This window comes from Maniola hyperantus, chromosome 2, assembly GCF_902806685.2.
Source record: "Maniola hyperantus chromosome 2, iAphHyp1.2, whole genome shotgun sequence".
Lineage (NCBI taxonomy): Eukaryota > Metazoa > Arthropoda > Insecta > Lepidoptera > Nymphalidae > Maniola > Maniola hyperantus.
In genome coordinates, this window is record NC_048537.1 from 5,509,583 (window position 1) to 5,528,641 (window position 19,059).

General features: G+C 35.4%; 1 protein-coding gene across 1 annotated transcript; it reads left to right on the forward strand.

Annotated features, from left to right (window-relative positions):
- The first annotated feature begins 1,066 nt into the window (after positions 1–1,066).
- Positions 1,067–17,937, forward strand: Cth (Cystathionine gamma-lyase). The gene is made up of 8 exons (XM_034980051.2): positions 1,067–1,293; positions 2,707–2,859; positions 3,672–3,868; positions 4,404–4,494; positions 6,300–6,570; positions 10,401–10,553; positions 13,647–13,821; positions 14,681–17,937. Exons 2-8 carry the CDS (start codon positions 2,707–2,709, stop codon positions 14,826–14,828), a joined length of 1,188 nt encoding a protein of 395 aa, XP_034835942.1. The 5' UTR covers positions 1,067–1,293; the 3' UTR covers positions 14,829–17,937.
- The last annotated feature ends 1,122 nt before the right edge of the window (positions 17,938–19,059 follow it).

The following is a 19,059-nucleotide window of genomic DNA, read 5'->3' on the forward strand; positions in this document are numbered from 1 at the left end:
TGTGGCTGGTTGTGGCAGAGTAATTTCAATGATTATCGTTTTTTAAATATATATTTTCAGCCTTGGATACAAGTTTTTAAGGCCTCTTTTATTTTTTTTTGTAGATCCATAGCGTGTATATTTAGCTTGTACAATGTTTTACATACGACAGGTTATGCTTTGCTAGAGCTTAGAGTTATTCATACATTTGGTAAAGTGCAGGCAGGTTCAACAACATTGAAATAGTTAGTAACTATAGCTCAAAAGTACTTAAACTCAAAGTAGAACTCAAAGCTGCCAAGAGTCCAGAGCCACAAAAACTACATGTCTATGTCATTTACCTTAATATTGGTGCTCTTGGGTCTTATTTGTCCTTGTCTCACATTTCCTGTGCACATTTCCTTGTAATGTTACCAACTTATAAGTTTTACTGATATTGTGGGAAACTATTACTATAAAATGTACGTTTCATTGTATTGACTTAAATTAATTTTTACATAATAAATACAAATAATATAATCAATACTATTGTAAAAAAACTTTTGAAAATTGGCTAAGTGCGAGTCGGACTCATACACGAATGGTTCCGTTATCATACAAGATAATGTACCTTCTTTATTTTTTTTAACTAGGTACGTACAGCCATTTTGAAATTCTTATTATTTCTGTTATAGTAACAATAGAAAATACATCTGTGAACCTTTCAGCTCTCTATCTATTACGGTTCATGAGATATAGCCAACTGACAGACAGACGGACGGATGGACAGACGAACGGACAGCGAAGGCTTATATTAAAGTAACAGGGTCCCGTTGGCACACTTCAGCTAGGTATCTGCGGAATACTAAAAAGATGTTGTATTTGAATTTTGGGTAATAGAAGTGGTGACGTTGACAACATTAAAAACATAGCGAAAACATACTTGGTTCCATACTCCTTGATAGGCAACTTTTCGCTGGAGACCACGAGACAAAAACTAGGCAAGTGTCAAGTGACAGGTGACAGCAATCAAGCAATGAGCAAAAACCATAGGCATCCCTTATATTCAATGTACTCTGTGGCAAAACTCACAAAAAGCAAACGAGCGCGGCAATCGGGCAAAGAAATCTTGGAAAGATCGAAGAAATTCTTTGCTTTTATTTCATCATCACGTCGTCCTGTCGTGCTATAACTTATAAGTTTCACATTGTCGGCTGTCCGGTATCGCGAGTGGCTTGCTGTTTATTGTTTTAAGGTTATTTCGCCGGTGCTTTGCTTTAGCATATTTAAATAATTGAAAAGAATTTTCCTGAAGTGATATTGATATTACAAAGGGTATGTATTTTTTAATTGGATATTAATTATTGAATGTATCAAAGAGAACAGAAATTGATTATTGCATAAATGGTACTAAACTCAAACAAATAAAATAAGTTCAAAATAAAACCCACCTACTTACCTAAAATAAATAATAAAATAATTTTAGAATTTAATATGCTTATTAGATATATTACCACGAAATGGAGTATTTTTAACATATTTAAGTATCATAGCGAAACCAATATTTGATAATCTATGTTAAGTATATTATATTTTTAGTACTTGAAATATGTAAGTAAGTAATACAATCAATTTGGATATTATCTTTATATTAACTAAATTATTTTATTCACCTAGCATAGCATAAAATTAAAAAGGAAAGAAGGTAAGTACATTATTGCAGTTCTATGTTTAGTTATTGGAATTTGCCCTTCGCTTCCTAGTAATAGTAGTAACTAGCAATTAGGTCAGGTAGTGATTTAATTACTTGAACTCAGGTTAAAAATATACATATGCCATAATGATGACATAAATACATAATGATGTGTAATTTGTAGGTATGGTATTACTGAATGTTGTGACCACATATTGAACAATAATAAGAATATTTATTTCCTATCATTTTCCTCTTCACATGGAAAAAGTAACAATAATAATAACGATCAACTTAAACTAACAAAGCAACTATGAATAATAATTATTTTCTTTGCTCTAGAATTGCCAATAATAATTGCCTGCACATTGTCTATCAGTCAGACCTAGTCAGTCATAAGTACTGTTTAATATTATGTATAAGATATTTTCCACATTTCCAATTCCAATTTTGGTCTATTATAGCTAGCAGAGTATTTACCACTATTAGGAAGGCTCATAGACAACTGCTTTAAAATGAACTTCCGTCAGTCAGAGCTGATACGACAGACGCGAACTCCGGAGTCCCTACCGAAACTCGCCACAGGCGACCAATCTCAATAGTGACTAGCCAACTATGCAGGAGTGAATGCACAAACACAGGTGCTTTCTCTGTTCCCTCACTCTCATCTAAGACATAATGGACGCAGATGATCCTGTGCCTAATCTCTTTGTATTTTCTGAAACATGAGGGCTTAAGTTGTAACTGCCAATTTCCCACTCCATGTTGCTACTGAGAGTTAAGAAAGTGCGTGTTTTTAGACGGAAACCCCTATAACTTTTTATCTGCAGTTCAATAAAACCTAATATGTTAGCTACTAGACCAATGCCAGTTGAGAAATAAGAATCGATCGGCTGCAATGTATTATGTATCTGTCACGGGACAGACAGGAACTCATAGCGGTGCCATTCATTTAGTTTGACACAAGAAATGCGTCGTCAGCTCAGCAACAGAAATTCTTAATCATTATTAATCTGTTCTAATTAATCATTATTAGTTTGTTTCAATTAATACAGATGGCCAACCAAGGATTTCTGACACAAAAGCCCGGCTTCGCAACTCTCGCGATCCACGCTGGCCAAGATCCAGACAAGTGGAACTGTGCAGCTGTCGTCCCTCCCATCATCACATCAACCACGTTTAAGCAGCCTGCACCCGCCGAACATACAGTATGAAAAATATTATTTTTACCACTTTTTGCTAATGATGGCCTTTCCGGCGCTGCAATGCATACTAGTCGTTGTTGTTAGAAGTAGTGCATTTGGATTTATTTATTTTTCGATTTAGACTTATACAAGCGCTTACGAAAGTCAGATAAGCATAGTACAATACAAAATATGGCATAGAATCTAGATAATACTAGTTAAAAATGGCATAAAAATTACTAAGTGTTACCCAAGCACCTTGTCATTTAGAAATCAAATAATATGTAGTGTTATTTCTAATTAAAATGTCTAAATATACAATAAAAAAGGAAAGAGATAGGTACTCAAGCAAGTACATAATTTTCATGTGAAAGGCCCCGAAGAATGGACTTAAGAATTTATATAATTTTCATTTTGGTACAGGTTAATTTTCCATCAGTTTCCCTCTGTCAAGTGCTAATTTGTAAGTGATGTTTCATCACTACCAATATCATAAATGCGAAAGTGTGTTGGTTTATTGGTTTGTCATTCAATCGCGCAGCAACGAAGCAATGGGTCGGCGTGATTTTCTCGTATGGATATAGGTACCGGGAAAGTGACATAGGTTACTTTTTATCCCGACTTAGGGTTCCCACGGGATTTAAATAACCTACAACGGACGAAGTCGTGGGCATCATCTAATACAATAAAATACCTATTGGTATGACAAAGAGTTTGTAGGACCAGGTACTTGGAACAGCAACTAATATTTTTGATCATTTATATCCTGCTTGTTTGCTCGCTATTTATGTATTTAAAAAAGTATTGGAAAAATTATGAAATAGACAAATTTTTAGGGTTTTGAATATGGCAGATCTGGTAACCCAACAAGAAACACTCTCGAGGAGTGCATAGCGGCGCTCGACGGTGGCAAATATGGCCTTACATTTGCTTCTGGTCTCGGAGCCACGACGAGCATAGTAGGCCTGCTGAACAAGGGAGATCATATTATATCATCAGACGATGTTTATGGCGGGACAAACAGATTGTTCAGGTAAGTGCCTAACACCATAATAATATTATTAAACAAGAAATGAAATGATATGGAATAGTTTATTTGTATGAATATGGGAAGACAAGGTGTTTACAATAGAGAGTTAAGCCAACATATCCAGTCAGGAAACCCTGACATACAAATGTTTTGACACTTCGTCCGCTTGGGTTTAGATTTTTTAATGGAAGTTTTCCCGTAAGACTTGACGGCAACGTAGTTGTGCTGGTTGCAGGACTGTCACAGTGGCATAGCTACAAGGTTTGTCGCTGAATAAATCAGCATCAAGTCAATGAATGTGATCATACCATAACGTTACGAATAAAGGGGCTACGGAGCGAGTCTTCTGGCCTATTTAAAAACTTAACACCCTTGTTGGTCCTCTGCAAATGATACTAGCGCAGCGTCGGAAAACGATTAGATACGGTATTTTTAGGCCGATATTTGAAATCATTGACAGACCAGAATAAACCGATCATTATGAAAGTTAAAAAAAAAAACATTGATTTATATGTTATGTTATTTATTTTTATTACAGACAAGTAGTGGAACGATTCGGAATAGAAACATCTTTTCTTGATTTTACTAAAACAGAATTGATTGACAAATCAATTCAAAAAAACACAAAGGTGAGTTGTACCATTTCCGATTCAAAATAGAAGAGTGGTATACAAAAGAAATATAAATACATAAAAACATGAGTTTCCACACAATAGCTTATGGTAATTACGGCATCCTTTCATATTGTATTCAACTATTCGTATATAATTTTCTTATCAATGTTTAGTAATCCATGTAACTATAACAGCGTTATCGTAGGTGTTATTTCGTATTATAATTGCATTATGGTTGTACGAAATGATAAGCCTCTGTCATAATATACCTACTTATCAAAAAGTAGGTATGGATAAAAAGCACTTAGGTATATATTGATTGTAAATAATTTGATACCAATGTCAAAATAATATTGCAAAATAATGTAATCTCTGTTCTTACCGGATCGATGCCTAAATTATGTAAGTACTTGAACCTGTGGGTTCAGGAGATAAATGATGACGATGCCGGCCACAGCGTTAATAAATTATGATCACAAAGCAAGTGTCCATAAAGATTCCCAATAACCAATTGATTGTCCATTTTGAAAATTGTTTGCAAATTGAAACGACATTGAAAATCGCAATATCAATTTTTATGAGGCAAGTATATACTAAATGTACAAGACGGCGAAAGATGTTTGTCTCGAAAGCAGAATAATTCATGTATTCGTTGCTTAGAACATGGTACAATACATAATAGTAATTTTTATGGATAAATACTTATATTTAAATAATATTAATCATTTTGTCAAGATATTTATTAACAGATATAGGTATTTAGCATCAATGGTTTCGGCTCAAGTCAATCTTATGTTGTTAGCCTGAAATGCTCTTCGTTTGATTGTCCAATGTTAAAAGTCATTTCCATTTAGTCTGTACTCTTTATTGCACAATAGTTTCGACGACGCGGTTCTATTTTTGTTTCCTTTCCGTTTCTGTCCGTTATTCCATCGCTCATTCGGTGCTACAAAAATTATCCCAGCTATTGAACTAATTCGTTACTCATTAGTGATAAATGACCTAAATTGTTCCCATCAATGACATTCATGATTGCGTCTAGTGCCGACTCCAGTGTCGTTTAATTAATGCATCAATTAGATAGAGTTTAGATACTATAGAAACGCGATCCAATTTCATGATCAATTTAACCTCAATAGATCAATGGTCTGGGAATGGACTGACATACAAATGAACCCCACCCCTTACTATTGTCGTAAGTAGTCAATAGTTTTTTCAAATTAACATTATAGTTACTAAACCTTACCTAGCCTAGAGCACAGAACAGGACGAGTTGCGAATATAAATAGTGAATGAGACGAGTTGCGAATGGGACGAGATGCGAATGGGACAAAATGCGAGTAGGACGAGTTGCGAATGGGTCGACTTGCTAAGATACCACTCCTAGCACAAGTTTGACGCTTAGTTAGTTAAAACATGGACAGTGCTGGTACTTACCTATGTCGAAACGGTTTATATCTGAAACCAACTCCTGTTTTTACTTGGTTTTCAGAATTATTCTGTTTTAAACTACAGTTTACGACCTACAATTCGTATTTTTTGCCTGTCTTATTCTTCTTATTAATTCATGTCTTTCAGTAAACTAGGTATCATAATAACTTTCTCATTTTCTGTAATCATTCTATTTGTGTGCATAACAAATTGTTAAAATTAATGAATGAACAATCAATCAAATTGAACATAATGTACTTATTTTATCGGTATTTACTGTTAATTGTTAATAGTTAAGTAAAAAGCAAAAATAAGATTTAGGATCTCCTACTTTTTTATTTTCTTTAGTTGATCACTTAACTCACTCGATAGTATTTTTTTGTTTCTAGATGGTATGGATAGAGACTCCAACAAATCCAAACCTGAAAATAGCAGATATAGCAGTAATCTCAAAAATAGTCAAAAGTTACAACGAGGACATAATCGTCGTTGTAGACAATACGTTCTTAACTTCGTACCTTCAGCGGCCGTTGGAGCATGGGGCTGATATGGTCATGTACTCCTTAACTAAGTACATGAATGGACATTCCGACGTTATAATGGGAGCAGCTGTATTAAATGACAGTGAAATTGAGAAGAAACTTCGCTTCCTGCAAAATGGTAGGAATCATATTTTCCCTGTGGTTTATCATTACTTTTGCGTTTTCAGACTTTATTTATTGAAGCGAGTAGCGACCAGCGACCGCCCGTGGCCTTACATCGCGAAAATATAAATCCTCTTCGTGGAAATTATGAAAAATTCGGCCTTATTCCTTGTCTATATTATAAAAGGAACTTCTGTGCCAGATTTCAGCTTTTTGTGTCCAAGGGTTTGAGCTGAAGCCTGGGCGTTAGTGAGTTAGTCAGTGAGGTGAGGCAGGAGTCTTTTTATTATTTTGGCGGTTGGCGCGATTTCGTCGACATTGAATCAAGATCATCATCGATCGTCGGATTAAGATAAAACCCGCGGTAATAAGAAGCCTCGATCACTACAGCTAAGTGTTGTACAATGTAAAGTGCCTTGACAATTTCCTCAATAGGTATTATCGGTTCTCGCACACGAAGGGTTCCGTAATATCTAAAAAGAAAAAACCGCGAGTGTGCGAGGTAGGCTCGTGCACCGAGTCGTTTTAGTAGTCGTATTTTTTCGACATTTTGCACGATAAATCAAAAACTATTTGTGTGCAAAAGTGCGAGGTAGGCTCGTGCACCGAGTCGTTTTAGTAGTCGTATTTTTTCGACATTTTGCACGATAAATCAAAAACTATTATGCACAAAAATAAAAAAATAAACTTTTTTAGAATATACAGGTAAATCCCTTTCATATGAAACCCCACTTGGTATAGTTATCTTACTTTAAAAATACTAATTATTTGTTCATGAACACATTTTAATTATTCACGGTTTTCGGATTTATTTCTTTACTTGTGCTATAAGACCTACCAAATTTCATGATTTTAGGACATCCGGAAGTACCCTATACATTTTCTTAACAGACACGACGGACAGACGGATAGACAGACATACAACAAAGTGATCCTATAAGGGTTACTTTTTTCCTTTTGAGGTACGGAACACTAAAAAGACTTTTTTATATATTTTCATGGCGGCCATTTTGATATTTTTATTATTTGTTTTTATTAAGCGGCAATAGAGTCTGAAAATTTCTACTCTTTATTTATTACGGCTCATGTGATGTAAGCCCGCTGACAGACGGACGGACAGCGGAGGCTTAGTTATACTCTAAAGTTAATACTCTTAGTAGCACACTTAGGGTACGGAACCCTAAAGAGATTTAATATTTAAAATCGTACGAATAATCGTATTTTGCATATAATATAAAGTATTTTTCTTCTCTAAAATGTTTGAGTTTCGAGAAACAGGCCACAGCAACTAGCAAGTGCCACATTCTGATCCATTGAGGGGTCGGATTGCAACAACGTTTGGTTTGAAATTGAAGACTTACTAACTTACCACAGAATCCTTAGTAATTTAATGGGCACATTACTCGTAGTTCACTGCACCCACTGTTACTAAGTATTAGATTCAGTCATAGCCCTTTTATTTAGATTCAGCCATAGTTTAACTTTCATAATATCAAACAATATATAGTACGCGACAAGTCGAGATGGCAGGCGGGGTGAGAACGCCCCGCACATCCGCACAACCCCGCGTTAACCAAGTGCGGGACGGCGCGGGTATATGGGGCGTTCTACCGCCGCCACATACCCCGATTGCAATCTCGACCTGTCGCGAAGTAAGTATAGGTAATGAATAATGATGCTTGGGCAAATGAATTTTAGAAAATAAATCAGAATTCTTCACCATCATCATGATCAACCCATCATTGGCTCACTACTGAGCATGATCTACTAAGCTCATAGCATAGACTATGAGCTTAGTAGATCATAGTCTACCACGATGTCCAAGTAGGTACGACTTCGGCAGACTTCGTACACCTTTAAAAACATTATGTACAACTGTCAGGCATGTGGGTTTCCTCACGATGTTTTTCTCCACCGTTAAAGCAATTGATATTTAATTGCTAAAAACTTAAAAGGCACATAACTCTGGAAAATTACAGGTGCGTGCGTGGCCGGGATCGATCTAGGCCCCTCCCCCCTCCCCCCCAGGACGCAGACGTCTTGTCATAACCACCAGGCTATCATCTAATATTCAAATATTATTTTCCGGTTACAAATGAGTTTCGATTATTAAAAAAATATCTAATGTAAAAAAAATATCACATCACCCAAAGTTTACTTTATAATGTAAGCATGAAAAGGTCGTGAAGTACCTACTTACGGAATGTACGCCTCAAATCCATCTTGTTTACGCCTGAAATCTGAACCTCATATTATATGAAAGGTCAAGACAAATTATTAAACAAATAATATTTTGCAAACCATGTTTGTAAATTATAATGTATTTTAATGTTATTTTATTTATCTACATGTACCTATTACATGTAGGTACATAAATTCTTTGTGTTTTAGTTCAGCTTTGTCGTGGGATTAGATGTGTTAAAACTAAAAGTAACTTATATCTAAGTACAATACATACTGGGATTATCCATAATAATCCAAGCTAATATAACAGAATACTTACCTTCTAGCCCCAGTGCGAAAGCGTGTCTGTATGTTATCTATTCACGACCCAATAGCCTTGACATAAGGTGCAAAAAGTAAATCAAAGAGTTTTCAAGGAATTTTTAAAAAACCTAAGCGGGTATTGTCGCGGGCGTCAGCTAGTATTATTATTATTATTTACTAGATGATGCTCGCGACTTCGTCCGCGTGTATTTAGGTTTTTAAAAATCCCATGGGAACTCTTTAATTTTCCGGGATAAAAAGCAGCCTATGTTCTTCCCCGGGATGCAAGCTATCTCTGTACCGAATTTCGTCAAAATCGGTTGAACGGTTGGGCCATGAAAGGCTAGCAGACAGACAGACACACACTTTCGCATTTATAATATTAGTATGGATAGTATGGATTTATTTATTTTCTGACAACAATATATTCATATTTACAATTACCAATATTTCATATTATCGATACGTACGTATTGCGTACACAAATGTGCATATCATTGTCTCAATACAATACACCATTGTGACTAAATGGTGTACTTACCTGACATCATTCACCTTATACCTGCAATTGAAAAACGTATTATCATGCCGATGGTTTATAATTTTCCTTGCCACGTAGGTACTTGCGACTAATTTAGTGTTAACTAGCTTATTCCCGCAACTTCGTCCGCGTGGACTACACAAATTTCAAACCCCTATTTTACCCCCTTAGAGGTGGAATTTTCAAAAATCCTTTCTTAGCAGGTGTCTACGTCATAATAGCTATCTGCATGCCAAATTTCGGCCCAATCCGTCCAGTAGTTTGAGCTGTGCGTTGATAGATCAGTCAGTCACCTTTTCTTTTTATATAATTAATTAGTTGTAATACGTAACGTATGTGTACCTACTTCTGCAGTTGCACTCTGTGTACAACCCATGGAAAACATCTCGACACCAAACTTTTTTGAAATACGATTTGATTTGTATGATCTGATGATTTTAAGGGGCTTTTAGAGGTGACCTATATGCCAGCCCCATCGCTACACACTAAATTAACATCAAACTATGATTAAATCTAAAACCTCGAAACTTGAAAATGCGCTGTGTGAAGCACATTCTTTAGGAGTGCCAAGATTTTCCTATGGGTTATACCTATGTCCAGACTTGTTCATTGTGTGTCTGTATATTTTATTTTATTTTATTTTATTTTGTTAATTTAAAAGTAATCAACAGCGTAAATACAAAATTGTTATTTAAATTTAAATCTAGGTATAACAGAAGGCCAAAAGAGATTACTTAAAATTATAATTAAAACTATTTTAACAGAATAGATTAAAAATAGTTAATCATTACGTATAATATATGTATATATATTTTCAGCGATGGGTATCGTTCCGTCACCTATGGACTGCTACTTAGTGAACAGAAGCCTGAAGACCTTGGCCCTCAGGATGGAACAGCACAAGAAGTCCTCCCTAGTTGTAGCAGAGTGGTTACTGAAACATCCTAAGATCGTTGAGGTGTACCATCCAGGTATGTATTGTCCGTTTCAAATCCTTTCAGAACTTTCAGAGTCGTGCTACATACCCTTATACTCTTATTATAATTAATGCGAAAGAGGGTTGGTTTGTTGGTTTGTCGGTTTGTCCTTCAATCACATCGCAGTTATAATATACATCTATATTTCAATTTATAACCAAACATACTACCTAGTTACCTTAATCCATTCTAATATTATAAATTTGAAAGTGTGTCTGTCTGCTAGCTTTTCACGACCCATCAGTTTAATCGATTTTGACGAAATTCGGTACAGAGACAGCTTGCATCCCGGAGACGGACATTACTTTTTTCCCGTAAAATCAAAGAGTAATCATCCCGTAAATTCCCACGAGATTATTAGGTAAAAGTCGTAAATTCACGCGGACAAAGTCGCGGACATCATCTGGTACTACATAAACTAGAAAGAAAGACGAAAGATAAACAAAAGTAGCGTGGCAATAATACAACATCATCATTATCATGATCAACCCATCGCCGGCTCACTACAGAGCACGGGTCTCCTCTCTAGATTGAGAAGGGTTGTGGCCATAGTCTATCACGCTGACCAAGACTTGGATTGGCAGACTTCACCACCTTTGAATACAATAATATGTAGAACACTCAGAAATGCAGGTTTCCTCACGATGTTTCCCTTCGCCGTTAAAGCAAGTGATATTCAATTATATAAAATGCACATAACTCCGAAAACTTAGAAAAGCGTGCCTGGGTTCGAACCTCTGACTAGGAGGCGGACGTCCTAACCACTAGGCTATCACAGCTACTACACAAACTATAATACATAGATAAGACAAAATAACTCATCATCATACATCATGTAAAACAATATTTAACAATATAAGTAATTTCTATATGTCATGGAACTAAAGTAAAGAAACATAATTTTTTTTTACAAAAATAATAAAAACCGACTTCGATACACAAACACTAAAAATTGAAAAATAATTTAATTTATTACCGAATATATTATGTATACAAGAGTTGATTTAGTTCCATAATAATATTTTTTGGTGCCGGTGCCAATTAGCTTCAGCTGCGCGAATCGTCTAGACTTCGAATTTTTATGGGACTCCACAATGGCACCTCATTGGCACCGACCCCAAAAAATATTATTATGGAACTATATCAACTCTTGTATACATAATATATTCGGTAATAAATTAAATTATTTTTCAATTTTTAGTGTTTGTGTATCGAAGTCGGTTATTATTTTTTTTGTAAAAAAATTTTATTTTACAATTTTTAGTGGCTCCATGGTATTAAAATATGCTATGCCTGGTTAAAAATCTTCTGTTTACTAAGCTATTACACTGATCGCGAGCAATTTACTCTAATCCGTTGAGGAGTTCCATTATCTATCTTCGAAGATATTCATCAGATCTTCACCAAATTTAAATGGGACCAACTTTGAAGTATACCCTTTCAAACAAAAAAAGAATTTTCAAAATCGGTCCAGGCGTCTTTGAGTAATCGGGGAACATACATAAAAAAAAAAAAAAAGATTTCGACGAATTGAGAACCTACTCCTTTTTTTGAAGTCGGTTAAAAATACAAAACAAAAGCGACTACCTACTAATTACGGATTCTTTTATGCTAATAACCGTGTAATCAAGAATGTACCATGGTAATAATACATAGATAAGACAAAAGTAATTAATCATCATGCATCATGCAAAAACAATATTTAAGAATATAATTTAAGTTTCTTACGAAATAAAACTATTTCGCCAATCATTATTATACGTAACCAGCTATTGTGGCTAATTCCATTGTACACAGTGGCTAATTCCATTGTACACAATCTCTAAACTAAACTAAAATGGCACGTCTAAATCTATTGCTATCCCTTTCATAGTGTTGCTTGCGGAAAAGGATGGCACTAAATTTAGACCTGTTAATTTAGTTTAGTTTAGAGATTGTGTACAAGAGAATCGGCCCCAAATATTTATCTTCATTAACATTGAACCTGACCGCGATAAAAAATAAGAATGATTTGAAAAAATTATTTAATGACCGCAAATAATTAAGATTTTATGATAAAAATGTTTAAAAGACCACGAAAATTGAGATATTCGTTGATGCTATCGACTGCGGCTCGGTTTAATGTTAAATTACTTATCTTTATAAACTCGTAAGCCTACAATCAATCTTAATACGGAGCTGTAGCCATGTATGAACCAACGTCAATCGTTCTTCTTATCGAAAAACTGTATAGGCAGTAGGCACTCAGAAATAATCTATTTTGGCAAAAAGTAGGTACCTACAGAGATAGCTTGCGTCCTGGGGACGGACAAAGGCTTCTTACTGTTTTTCCTGAAAAATCATAGTTTCTGATTCATTGATCATAGATCTGTTAGTGATTTTTCAAAAACCTAAATCCACGTGGATGATGTGGCCGCCTGAACTATTTGGTACAGAAATAGCTTTCATAGCGGGGGCGGACGCCGGCTACTTTTGTCCTGGAAAATCAGAGTTCCCATAGGATTACCGAAAATAGGCCAAGTGCGAGTCAGGCTCGCGCACCGAGGGTTCCGTACTACAGTCGTATTTTTTCGACATTTTGTACGATAAATAAAAACTATCCATACTAATATTATAAATGCAAAAGTGTGTCTGTCTATCTGCTCGCTTTTCACGGCCTATTCTTTTAACCAATTTTGACGAAATTTGGTATAGAGATAACTTGCATCCCTGGGAAGGACATAGGCTACTTTTTATCCCGGAAAATCAAAGAGTTCCCACGGGATTTTTAAAAACCCTAATTCCACGCGGACGAAGTCGCGAGCATGAGCTAGTTTAGCATAAAATAAATAAAAATTTTAGAATGTAAAGGTAAAGCCCTTTCATGTGATATCCCACTTGGTAGAGTATTTAAAAGTTGAAAATACTAATTATTTGTTCATGAATACATTATTTTCGTGATATAAATGAACAATGACAAAATTTTCTCGTGGGGCGGATGTTAGAATTATTTTTATCTCCAAAAACCAAAGTTCTCATGGGATTTTAAAAATCTACGGGGTCAAAATCGTGGGAATCATTTAGTTAATTTAATATAAAATCTTTCAGGTCTACCATCACACCCACAGTACGACATCGCGCGGAAACAGATGACGGGCCACTCGGGCGTGTTCAGCTTCAGACATTCCGGAGATCTCAAGGAGTCTAGAAAGTTCCTCAGCTCCCTCAAAGTGTTCACGCTCGCCGAGAGCTTGGGAGGCTACGAGAGCTTAGCTGAGTTGCCGTAAGTTATAAAACAATTGAGTTATATACCTACTAACTATCAATACCGTGTGTTTGGTGGTTTTTTGCGTGGTTTGTCCTGCAATCACGTTGCAAAGGAGCAACGGATTGACGTGATTTTTTGCATGGGTATAGTTTAAGACCTGGAGAGTGGCATAGGCTACATTTTATCCCGGTAAATCAAAGAGTTTCCACGGGATTTTTAAAAAACCTGATTCCACGCGGACGAAGTCGCGGGCATCAGCTAGTTGAGTTATATACCTACTAACTTTCAATACCGTGTTTTTGTTTGTTGGTTTGTCCTTCAATCACGTCGCAACGGAGCTACGGGCCTTCTTCGTTTGGCCGGAACGGCCAAGCGGGGGTACGGGCCTCGAGGCATGGCCTCCTTACCCGGGATACTATATTGAACTATGAACATGAGTTTTCTAAAATAACTTAAAGGATTATTTTAAGCACGTAATGCCTTTAGCACACCGATACCGGTATTTGCATGGACTAGTGAAACGATGCGACTTGCGAAAATACAATCGGAGTTATGCCAATGTCGTACAAGCGTTGACCTGTGCTAAAGGCATAAGATACTCTTATATCGTGAGTAAATTCAAATGTTTTCCTAGTGTTGTAGCTGTGACGTCACCCGGGTCACAGCTCGAAATCAGCGTCCTTTATTTTATACGTGTTAACGCATATGATGGCCGATGGGCAAGGCATTATGCTGAGCTGTACACCCATTTGGGGTGGTGACAGAGATAAAAATGTTACATTTGTGTGCTTTATTTTTATCTGTGACACCAACATTAAATAAATACATTTTCTTGCCTTTTTCTATTTTAATCGTGAAATTTCCTCTACTCCAGATCTCTGATGACGCACGCCTCAGTTCCCGCAGCTCAGAGGGTGGAACTGGGCATCACGGACTCGTTGATCAGACTGTCAGTCGGGCTAGAAGACACTGAGGACTTGATCGCTGATCTGGACCAAGCATTTGTCGAGGCCTTTCAATAATTAGATAAATACGTATAGCTAAATATTATTTTGATAAATGCATTACATTGTTTCTTGTGACGCTACCGGAGTGAAACATTTTATATTATGAAATCGCGCACCGGTCTGTCAAGTGAAGATATGAATTTACAGTGCCACCAACATAACAGTGAAGTAAGGAAAAGTGGAACTACGGCAGCCATCTTAGTACGTCACTCGATTGGTTACTGCCGTAGACTGAGTAACAAATCTAGACAAAGGAACGTTTGCTTTCTCATTCACACTAAAAAGAGAGCACAGATAAAGTTACTAATGTGATAAACAGAGACGCAGCTAACCTATTTTTTGTCTCTTATCGTGTATCCGATTTTTTTCAAGGAATACAACTTTAGTTGCAAAACAAACTTTGAGAATTCGGGACATCATTGTATTTCTCATTAGTTATTTACTTGTTTTCACATAAAAAACGTTTAATACAAATGTTGTTGATCGGTTAATACAAATATTGACTACGAAACAATGGTAATTGTCGTGTTATTCATTGTTACGTCGGGCTATCGCTATCTCAGACGCGGTTACACAGTACTTTAGTCTAGGTTTTTATTCAGTCTACGGTTACTGCAGTACTATAATATTTTGTCCTGTGCTGCAGTGTTGTGGTTCATTTTGGTATTGTCGCCAAATTGTTTCTCTAGAATTTTGGGTTTTGGAAATTGATTATTTAGTATCAAAAATAATTAAAAACTAGCTGACCCGGCGAACTTCCTGCCGCCTAACACGTCACTCAATTGTTTTGCCTTCCCGGAACCCCTACGAAGCTTTTGTGTGGGAATATGGAAAAGTGTTGTTTTTAGACTTTCAGGCAATTTTTTAAATTTTTTTCTTCTCGTACTTCAAGGAATATTATAAAAAAAGAATTAGCGAAATCGGTTCAGCTGTTCTCGAGATTTGCGATCAGCAACACATTCAGCGATTCATTTTTAGGTTTCCGTAGCCAAATGGCAAAAAACGGAACCCTTATAGATTCGTCATGTCTGTCTGTCTGTCCTTAGGAATTTGTGTTCTTAATTCTTCACCATTGCGGACTTATATCTGAATTATAACTTTGATTTGTTAGGCATTACAAATTACTATGATATTTTATTAAAATTATATTATAACGTTTCGTTTTATGATTTTTTACATCGATATATATATTAATTCTGCGGTATTCACTAGAATTTCTCCAATAAACGATGGGATGACAACACTAAAATGACGTCAACGAGTAAGACATCCTTTAGTTAGTGGCACTCTGTAATACGCGCTGGCGAACGTTTACACGGGAATTAAGGCTTTGAAAAAACAAACATAGAATGTATTGCATTTAAAAGAAATTTATAATAATTATAGGTACAAAAATTAAATGTTAAATGTATTATTCGAATATTATTCTAATACTGATCTAAAGGTCATTAATTATTCAGTTACCGATTTGGATGATGTTCTATAACAAACATAGTATGTTTTATCATGACAATATTATCTGAGTGAAAAATTTACAAATGGTCGTATTTATTATATTATATTTATTTTATAATAATAAATAATGGATTAATATTTTATGTTAAGACATTGCTTATAAGCACTGTGATTTCATGTTTGTGTACGAATAATGTTACAAAAGACAAGTAGGTTTTTTATATAAAATTTTATATAAAGTTATATAACTCAGCTTAGATTATATATAATTCAATGTTGTGGTAATTATATTTTTTCTATTTATTAACTATGTATAAAAAGTTAATGATGCATTTTATTTGTTGCAATATGAATTTTTTTAAATAAAATAATAGTAAATTATAGTTGTGGTCTTAGCCTAGGCTTCGCACGTGTTTGTTCATATTTTCAAGTTTTAAATAAATAAAATAATAATATTGTTTGTGTCCACGTTTTACATTAATATGTAAACTTATTCTATCTTAAACATAAAATTACAGGAAACTCAATTTTATGTTTCAGAGCAGTTTTTACGTAGTTGACTTCTGATTTATGTTAATAATATTAACTGGTACCTACTATGCGTTTCAAATATGAAGACCGTCAATAAGATAACTCGTAACTTTTAAACTTTTTATTTTTGAAGTAATCCTATACGAAATACAGTAGAGATAAAGAAATAATTAATAAAGTACATCGACAGAAAGAGACAGCGGTTTCGTAGAGCGTTTTCTCTGTCGTTTAGACCGACAAAACGTCACATAAGTATTAGTGACAGAGACAACGCTCTACGAAGCCGAAACCTCTTTCTAAAGGTCGATGTATTCGTGCCAGCTGCTGTACATACGTGTTATTTACAATAGTAGATTGTACAACAAGGGCATAAAACAAGCCATTTTATCCGAGACGTTTATGTACTCGAGCCGAAGGCGAGGGCAGATATTTAAGTCGAGTATAAAATAGGTTTTATGACCCGAGTTGCTGTCTTGTCACTAGCGATTGCGAGAAAATGAAATAATAATATTATTATAAGTACACTAGCTTATGCTCGCGACTTCGTCCGCGTGGACTAAACAAAATTCAAACCCCTATTTTACCTCCTTAGGGGTGGAATTTTCAAAAATCCTTTCTTAGCGGATGACTACATCATAATAGCTATCTGCATGCCAAATTTCAACCCGATCCGTCCAGTAGTTTGAGTTGTGTGTTGATAGATCAATCAGTCAGTCAGTCACCTTTTCCTTTTATATATTTAGATATAAGTACATAATTAGTTAAAAGTTAAATTATAGCAATTTTGTAATGAGGTTGTATAATTCTCCCGACCTATACAACCTCATCATAAGTGAATTTTTATGGAAAATGTTACTGGCACTATAGATATTTCATACTTACAATTTTTTGTGTCATCAGATAGATTCTTGTTTACCTATAAACATTATGCACAAGAGTATGGAAAGCAGTTTTAGTCCGTTTACAGCCAGCATAAAGAACATTACGAGCATGAGAAGTGAAAAGAGCATTTTCTGGTTATGGTCTTTGAGCTGTGGTGCATAAAATCTCAAAATTTAACAGATTAAAACTTATCAATTAATTACCTATTATAATATTTTGTAATTTATAAATTAGCAATAAATTGTTTATTACCAAATATTTTTGTTTCCTTATACTTTTTAGTTTACGAGTTACAACTCACATGAGGCCTAATAGCCATAGGGGAAGGCTATACGTTCAGTATCTGTAATACGCGGTGTCCTGCGTGAGCGACGAATACGACGCGACGCGATGCGACACGATGACGCGACGTAATGCGTATATGGCAGTCTGCGTCTCGCCGCAGAATGCCATATAGGCCGCAAGCACGGTATGCCGTTGAGTTGATCGCGTTCGCAGCGTTGCGTCGCTTATATTCGTCGCTCACGCAGGACGGACACCGCGTTACGAACTTGCCCTGCGATTGTCTAAGTTATTTTGATCGTTATCGTATTCGATGACATTAGCGTAAAGTAAAATAAACCATAACTGCATTGAATAAGAGCTCAATTTCGTGTATGCATTCTTATACGTTTGATACGCTCCATAACGTTCCATATTAAAATCGGTTGTAATGAATTTGTTACTTTAAATTAAAATCAAGGATTATTTTACTATGACGCTGTCATCAAATTCAAATATAATTTATTCAAATTCAAAATAGGTAATAAATTACTCTTTTTAATGGTCGGTTGTTGGATTTGTTGATCAAATACGATTACGATCAATAGAAGAACTTCTAGAAGAACAAGGCCCCCCCGCCCCCTTGTCTAGAAGTTCTTCCATTTCACTCCATTTCCATTTCACTTGAATTTCTCAATCCCCCCGGGCATGATTGAGAAATTCAAGTACATAAAAGTTTTTTATGGAATTATGGAAAATGATATTGATATACGCTACTTTTCATCGCAGGAAAAGGTTATCAGTGGATTTTTAAAAACTTGAACGAAGTCGCGGGCAATATTGTGACCACGGAACAGAAATTCTGTTCTGTGTGATTGTGACACAATAGGCTAGTTGACACTTTTTTTAAGTAGGTCTTAAATGGTTAATATTTGTCCTATTAGATCAAAAAAATTAACACTATATTTTTTTGCGCCCTAAAAACCGTAAAACTTTAATTTAAAAATATTTTTTTCTTAGACAGGTGAAAACAATGTCTGCCATGTTTGGCCGATAGATTATCTGTGCTCTGACGTCATGCATTTGTAAACAACAGCATAAGGTTAATAAACATGAC